Genomic DNA, 8,620 nt, shown 5'->3' on the forward strand with positions numbered 1-8,620 from the left:
AGGCTCATTATAGGAGCCTTGGAGGAATGACATTGGTGGGACCTGCAATTAGCATTCTTTGCACTTTTTGATGGTCAGCATTTGTAGGTGCTTCAAATGTTCAATAAGGACATGGGTTAATAGACAAATAGAAGGATAAAGCAAAAACACATGGTGTTGATACCAGAATGCTGTCCCTGTATGCTTTATAGAATAAAGAGTGCCGATCAAAAAATTCTTGGCTGTACAGAGCAAGAATAGAGCCTTGCCCTGATGCTTCAGAGGATGGTGCTTGGGGTTACTACAGTGCCTGCGTGGACATCCTGTGTTTGTTCCTATTCTGATTTATGTGGGAACAGAGATGCTTTGGAGAAGTGGGTGGGGAGAGAAGCAGCACCTCTTGATGTTTTGGAATGTACTGCTGGGGCCACATAACTGACTCAAGGCAGCCGGCTGGACACAGCAGGCCAGGACTAGCAATGTGGGCTTTTAACAAAAGCTGACACTTCCCTCCACATGTGAGCAGATATGTGAGTGTGTTTGCTGTCAGAGTCCAGAGACCTTTTTCTTCTGAGAAGCCAAGTGGCTTTGGTGGAAAGGACCAAGTCTAATCGCTGGTCCTGTGCACTGATGAAATCCTTTTTTTATGAACAAAATGTGCCTGAGGCATCTGAATGTTCACCCTTCTCTTTGGATTCAGGAAGCTGGGAACTGCTGGACAGAAACTTGGGGGTGCTGCCGTCCTGTGCCACATCAAGCATGACCCTGTGGACCTTGGAGGCTCCTTTACACTGACCTCTGCTAATGTTGGCAAGTGCCAAACGGTTCTCTGTCGAAATGGGAAGCCGCTGCCTCTGTCCAGATCATACATCATGAGCTGTGAAGAAGAGCTGAAGAGAATTAAGCGGCATAAGGCCATCATCACTGAGGTGAGGTTTTCCTAAGACAACAGGGGCACAGCCCCCTCTGGTGGAGGCTCCTCAGGAAACGTTTGTCTTCGGAGGACATTCAAAATTAAACATTCCCGAGTAAATTCCTTTGTGCTGTCTTTAGATTATTCTAGGATATCCCTATGGTTTATTATAGAATAGTAAAGCATTTGTCAGTTGCCATGGAAGCAGAAATACTTCCTGAATACTGTCCCAGTTCATTTCCGAAGGCTGGTTAGGTGGTTGTGAGCTCAACTCCTGAAATCACACTGCTCGGTTGGTGTCTCAGCTTGACCAGTTGCAGGATATGACCTTTAAACCCTAAGTCTTTTATTTCTCATGTGCAAAGTAGGGGCCTTCCTTACTTCATATAAACTGTAGTGTCTGTAACAGTGTAACTGCTTCTCTTTGGGCAGTGGAGTAATAACAGTCCTTAGGGGGCAGGACACAAGGCCTTGAGATGTATTTGATTATTAAAACTGGGGTACTGCTGCCACATAGCGAGAGTAAAGCTAGGTAGGTGTATGAGTAAACAGCTTACAGTGCGGGCACAGTCTCACAACAGAGATTATCTGGTCCCAAATGGCAATAGTCCTGCTGGTGACAAACCCTAGAATAACAGTGCAGCATGAATCATTGTCAGCGAAACTTCCAGAGTAGCTTTTGTGGCTCTTCATTTACTAATTCGCCAGCATGGTGGTCATCCAACATTAGCCTGGAAATACCCAGAGATACGTATCTTCCCACAAGGCCTAGCTTCGTCTTAGTGATCAAACTCCTATAACAATGCATAGCTTGGGGTTGAAGGGTGAAAGCTAGTGTCCAGAAAGGGAAAAGGAGGCTGTGTTGAGCACCCAAGAAAGACACAAGCCTGCCATGAGACTATAGAAGTGAGTCCATGTATAAGCTTAGTTCTTGTCTGTTCCAGTCGCTGAGAATTAAAGGAGACGATGAACACAAGTTAGGGGTCATGGTCTAACATACAGAACATAGTGAACTAAGTGGTCACTGTTACGTGCAGCTCTGAAGAGTAAGGTGTCTGCTACCTGACTTGCAGTTTGCAGGTCAGCGGTGTTTCCCCCTTTTCTGTGCTGCTTCTCTTCCTCACTTTCATCTGCTCCGCTCGGTCTTCAACAATGAGGACTTTTCACTTGGTTGCTTCTGTACCTTGAAGATGTTCTCAAAGCATACACTGATGAGAAACCTGAAGGGTGGCTGGAGCAGCAAGGGTGATCTTGCCAGATCCCACACCAGGCGCAGCAGATTTTATTACTAGAGTGGAGGGAATGTAAAACTACTTGAAAGCCTGTTTACTCTTCTTAGTACCTATACCGCCACCTTATTTTAAACATGGCTGGTGAGGTCATGTTCATGGGGAAAGGCACCCAAAAGCCTAGGTGGAGGCAGGCGGTGGGGCTGAGGGGCAAGGGCATTCTCTGGCAGAAGCTTGCTCATCCAGAGGCTCACAAAAGTTGTATTTTTCATTGTGGAACTTTCTGTGGGAAGAAGTGTTAAAACTAGGACACAGGATAGACATGGCTGTAAGCCTAAGACCCTCAAACCTGGAAAGTAGAGAACACAGCTGCTGCATGTAGCTATGATCTAAAAGTGCTCACCTTTTACCCAGGCAAATGGCCTGGATTTGGCTGCTGCTCTAAACAGCATGAGCCATCCGAACTTAAAGGGCTCTTTGCTTTCTCCGTTTGTCCTTGGAAGTTGGGTTCAAGGAAATCATAAGGACAGGTACTTCTGCCAGGTAGTGGTGAGACACACCTTTAATCCCAGCACATGGGAGGCAGAGGCAGGTAGATTTCTGAGTTGGAAGCTAGTCTGGTCTTCAGAGAGTGTTCCAGGACAGCCAGGGTTACACAGAGCAACTTTGTCTCAAAACAAAAATAAATAAATAAATAAATAAATAAATAAATAAATAAATAAATAAATAAATAAAAAGAATGGGTAGTTCTGTTAGCATCACCTTTCCAAATGTATGTGATTTGTGACCAGCTACAAACGTCTGGGTGCCACACAGGACCCCCTTGCCTTTCCATGTGCTGGTTGTGCCAGTAAACAAAGGCGTGACGTTAAACCATCCTTCCCCAGGTGCGTCTCTGGGTGACTTACCTTTCTAAACGCTAGTGAGCATGCATGTAATGTGAAGCTGGACATCAGTTTGTGTGGTGGCGTTTCATTTGTATTTACCTGAAGATCAGAGAGTAAAGCAGCCCCATCGGTCAGCCTTGCAGACCAGGCAGTGGTGTCATACACCTTTAATCCCTTAGGCACACTAGTTGCCATAGAAACCAAGTGTTGCATGCATTTATTCCGAGTGGTGCACACCTTTAGTCTCATCCCTAGAGAGTAGAAGACGGAAGGAGACAGCTGTCAATCACAGTCTCATTCTGAGATTCCTGGAGGCAGGATCGCCATTTTCAGACTGAGGTCGAGGTAAGAGCCAGTGACTGACAATTTTGCTTTTTGGAGCTTCAGGCAAGCTTTATTTATTAAAATACAAATAAAATGCCACTACAACTTGTCATGAAGAGATAGGTCTTGCCATCTAGTATAAATGTGGTCCCTGTTAAAGGAATGGCTGAAACACTTCCTTTCGCCCTGCTGCTCCTTCCTAGCCCCGATCTACACTTTAATCACTCCATGTAGGGCTCCTTGCCTGGCATGGCCAACTCTTCCCTGCAACAGTTCCCTCTAATTCTTCCCTGTGGCCAGGAGGGAGGCTGCTCAGTAGCCACGTGTGCTCTTTCCTTAACTGTCTCTCTGGAAATTCTAGGATGGCAAGGTGAACGGAGTGACAGAGTCCACACGCATCCTGGGCTACACCTTCCTCCACCCCAGCGTGGTGCCTCGGCCCCATGTGCAGTCAGTGCTTCTGACTCCACAGGATGAGTTTTTCATTCTGGGCAGTAAGGGACTGTGGGACAGCCTGTCCAATGAGGAGGCTGTGGAGGCCGTGCGGAATGTGCCAGATGCTCTGGCTGCTGCCAAGAAGCTGTGTACTCTGGCCCAGAGCTATGGCTGCCATGAAAGCATCAGCGCTGTAGTAGTGCAACTCAGTGTCACGGAAGACAGCTTCTGCTGCTGTGAACTCAGTGCTGGAGGAAGCATGCCACCACCTAGTCCAGGCATCTTCCCACCATCCGTCAACATGGTGATCAAGGACCGCCCCTCCGATGGACTGGGTGTGCCATCCTCCAGCAGTGGCATGGCCTCTGAGATCAGCAGTGAACTCTCCACCTCTGAGATGAGCAGTGAGGTGGGCTCCACAGCCTCTGATGAGCCCCCATCTGGAGTCCTGAATGAGAACAGCCCCGCCTACCCCAGCGAGCAGCGCTGCATGCTGCACCCAGTCTGCCTGTCTAACTCCTTCCAACGTCAGCTGTCCAGCGCCACTTTCTCCAGCGCTTTCTCTGACAATGGCCTTGACAGTGATGATGAAGAACCCATTGAGGGTGTCTTCAGCAATGGCAGCCGGGTAGAGGTAGAAGTGGACATCCATTGCAGCCGGGCCAAGGAGAAGGAGAAACAACAGCATCTGCTTCAGGTGCCAGCTGAGGCCAGTGATGAGGGCATTGTCATCAGTGCCAACGAGGATGACTCAGGTTTCTCCAAGAAGGCAGACTTTTCTGCTGTCGGGACCATTGGGCGACGCAGGGCTAATGGCTCTGTAGCACCCCAGGAAAGGAGCCACAATGTGATAGAGGTCGCCACAGATGCACCTCTCCGAAAGCCAGGAGGCTATTTTGCAGCCCCAGCTCAGCCAGATCCGGATGATCAGTTTATCATACCCCCAGAGCTGGAAGAGGAAGTCAAAGAAATCATGAAACATCATCAGGAGCAGCAGCAGCAGCAGCAGCTGCCACCACCACCACCCCAGCTGCCCCAGCCACAGCGACAGTTCCAGGTGGACCACCTGCCAGACTGTTACGACACACCACTATGACCCAGTCTGAGTACTCTTTTAAACGATAAACTAACCAGAAAGACCGAGTCTCCCAGGCTCACATTAAACCAGGGGTGTTACTCCGTGCCCTTCTCCCAGACACTGCCCCACCTGTCTCTGCAGCTCATCTGTAGGCTCTCTTTGTATTGGTTACTTTTAATAATTACCACTTTTCTTCTAGTGACACTTTACCAATATGATTTAAATTTGTTAACTTTTTTCCCTAACATATCAAATATGTAAAGACAAAGAACAAAAGGTTTAATATATTACAGAGAAATAGTTAATGATAATGTAATTTTTAAAAATTACTTTTTGTTGTTTTATTTGGAAGGCAGGGCAAGTTGCCATTGCTAAATGACTTAATAATATTGTAATTGTGTATTTCTTTGTGGGGAAAGGCTTTTTTTTGTCTTGAAAATGATAGACATTTGTAGAATATGGAGACTAACTCCTAGGAGTTGCTTTACTCTGTCAGGTGACGTAAGTCACTGGGATTCACTAATTTTCTCTGAGAGAACAGTTGATTGAGAAATTTCTATTGTAAATAGCTCAGTGCTGCATAGTGATGCTTAAAGTGTTTGTAGTCTTGGCGGAAGGACACAGTCTAAAGAACTGACTTTTGCCCCTTCTGAGGAGCCTTCCCTGTCCCATCCCCTCCTCACTCATCCTCAGTGTGGGCCATTTGGTCAGCATGTTTCTGTGTAGATATGTGGTTCTGAGGTCATTGGACAAGAGCCTGCTCTTGGGAACCCCAGAACATTTTGCAGACACTTTTTTTTTCCCGAGACGGGGTTTTTCTGTAGTTTTGGAGCCTATCCTGGAACTAGCTCTCGTAGACCAGGCTGGCCTCAAACTCACAAAGATCCGCCTGCTTCTGCCTCCCGAGTACTGAGATTAAAGGCGTGTGTCAGCACCACCCAGCTAACACTTTTTAATTGTGTTCCTTCCTGCTGCCACAATCAGCATGACTGTATAGAGTCCCTTAGATCGTCTACACATCCAGAGTTATATTGAAGCAGAATGCACAAATGGACATGTCATAATTTTTGTTATAATAAATATGAAATTTACAAGCACTGGATCCATGAGCTTTTGTCTCAGCACCCAGGCATATCTTACAGTCATATCAGCTTGCAATTGAAAGGAATAGATGCAAGATTGAGATTCAAACCAACATTATGGACTGCAGTTTGTGTGTTTCCTTAATAGTCAACAAGTTTGACTGCAGAGAATGAGGTAGTAAAATTGACCTTCTGATCAGCTATATACACAACTGGTGTTATCCTTTTCCTCGTATTATGATGCAGTGAAGACACTTTAGGGGGCTAGTTGGAGATTGCATAGGGGAGAGCTCATGGGAAGCATCTATTCCTGCAGAACCAAGTTGGCTTTCAGTTCTTCCAGGAGATCATGTGAACGGGTAATGTACCTTTTATTGTGACTGCAAAGCAAGAGCTGTATATGGAAGACAGGTGGCTTCCGTTTCTGTTTCCCCTCAGATCTGCCCAGAATAGTATTGAACTAGCCGAGACCACTGACTGAGGCCACAGGAGAAGGGCTAGCTCCCTCCAGCACAGTGCTAGACCCAGACCCAGTACTGAAGGAGTTGGATTTCCAAAATAAGGCAGCACCTTTTTCCTTGGACTGGAAGTGACATCATCTCAGGGGCCTGATCCTGCCCCATTCTCTAGCCCTTCCATCCCTTATTCTGCATCACACCATGTGGGTCATGGGTCAGAGTTTTTCCCAGTGCCTTACTTCCTGTCAAGCTGGGCACGCTTTCCAGATTCACACTTTAGCAGAGTTCACATGTCACCTTTATGGAAGAGCTTGTGGAGGGTGTCAGCAGAGTCAGTGAGTACTTGTGGACTACTTGATGGCACCAGAGGCAGCTTCTCACCAGGACCAGCAAAAGGATGGGAGAAAACAACAAGACAGAGGTATGTGTGTGTTCCCCGGTTCCTTCAGGGCTTGCATCTCTGTCCATTCTGTCATTGAGACACTGTGTACACACTGCATATGAAAAACTGTGGAGATATAAGTTCCCTTTGGGAACTTGGGATACCTAGTACATAGAGAGGGAAAGTTTCTTCTGTTGCATCCATATGAGGAACTAAAGAGGTACAGACTTACCAACTGGTAAGTCTCCATGCTTTTATGTAGGAGCCTCCCCAGTTAGTTCCTAGGAAGAATTTATTCAATTCTTGTAACGTGAGGGCTTTCATCCCGCACCAAATTCTGTTCACCAAGATACCTTCTAATAGTATATGTAAAGCTGCTTATAAAACTGAAATGGGTTTTGAGCTTTAAAGTACTTAATACTTGAAGACCCCTGAAGCCGTGACATAAGCACAGTGAGTATTAAGGAGAAAGGATTTCACTGAGGGGTGTATTCGCCTTGGTGAGGAAATCCAGACCACTGGGAAAGTTTTCACTGAGGGGTGTATTCGCCTTGGTGAGGAAATCCAGACCACTGGGAAAGTTTGTGAAGGGGAAGAGGAACTGGGAACCACATGGGAGCACGAGTAAGGCTAAATGACTTGCTAGGGCCTGGACTCTAGTTCCTGTTGGATCAGCCACATGCTGCCAGACTTTCTGCCCTTCAGCTTAGCCTGGCCCTCCAAACTCCAGGCCAACCCAACTAGGATCCTGGTTTCTTTTGCTTGCTTTTGTTATAGCACCATCTACTGGTAGGTTTAGCTTTGGGGAGGATATGAGCTCCATACTGCCGGAAGAAACTGTTTAACAGTTTTCTTCGACATGTAATAGAAAGTAATTCTCCCCACTAAGTGTGGCAGTGATGCTGTATCAAATCCTGGTGTCTATTGAACCTTGTATCAGTTTCTGCTTTGTAAGGTGGTGTCACTGGTGACCACTTAACTCCTATAATGGACGTCTGTCCCATGGGAAATTAAAATACTGAAATGTAATCAGAATTGTAGTTCTATCTAGCATTTGCCTAGCCCTGCAATCCCTGGGGCTAGGCAACAGAGCAAAACAGAAAGCTGCTGTGGTTTGCTTGAAATCTTGTGGAGTAACATCTGTGATGTCACTGCTGGCCCTAACCCATGTTGTTGGTTTATGCTGACAGTCCTTGGACACTCATGAGAAGGTTTTTTGAATTCATCCCTGATGCAAAGCAGAAGAGTCTCCATAAAGGTGGGGATTGTACTGTCTGTAACTGCCTCCCCAGGGACCAGATCTGCAGCTCAGCAGAGCCTTACATGTAAGAGGCATCACTCTTCCAGCATAGAGCAAGAGCACAACACAGTGCCTTCCTAAGTAACAAACGGGAGAAAAGATAGACTGTGGTGAGGAAAGGCTCCGTGTATTTCCTGTCATTGAGTACTGCTTTGGTCTTCCAGTTCAGCTCCTTAATACCCATGTTGTACAAATGACTCTAGCAAACTGCTTTTTTCATCGCCACTGATCTGGACTGTGTTGATATTGATAGATATGTTTGATATGTGTTTAAAAATACAAATAGCCCTAAAGTAGTTGTGACCGTTTTGTTTGGTTTTTCCCTAGCCCTTAACCTACCTGCTCTATCAATTGGAGCCAAGTTTACACTTAGGCCTGATCAGTTTGGGCATGAACATGATGGAAAAGGAGACCTCAAAGTCCCCCCCCCCCATCTGATTTGCGTGTTTACTCAGCCTTGATCAAGAACCCATCGCTGGCTCAAAACCCGAGGCACCCGGTTGAGATGTGATGTCACACAAATGTCAGAAAACAGAAAAATGTCCCCTCAGAT

At 46.4% G+C, this 8,620-nt stretch overlaps 1 protein-coding gene across 1 annotated transcript in view; it reads left to right on the forward strand.

The window, feature by feature from the left end:
* The window catches only part of Phlpp1 (PH domain and leucine rich repeat protein phosphatase 1), a 219,522-nt gene extending 212,426 nt beyond the window's left edge, over positions 1 to 7,096 (forward strand). The window contains exons 16-17 of the mRNA XM_057770046.1: positions 680 to 908; positions 3,694 to 7,096. Of these exons, the coding sequence (XP_057626029.1) occupies positions 680 to 908; positions 3,694 to 4,863 (1,399 nt within the window). The 3' untranslated portion in view covers positions 4,864 to 7,096. The remainder of the gene's footprint in view (positions 1 to 679; positions 909 to 3,693) is intronic.
* Positions 7,097 to 8,620: the final 1,524 nt, after the last annotated feature.

The sequence above is a fragment of the Chionomys nivalis genome, chromosome 5 (genome assembly GCF_950005125.1).
Source record: "Chionomys nivalis chromosome 5, mChiNiv1.1, whole genome shotgun sequence".
Classification (NCBI taxonomy): Eukaryota; Metazoa; Chordata; class Mammalia; order Rodentia; family Cricetidae; genus Chionomys; species Chionomys nivalis.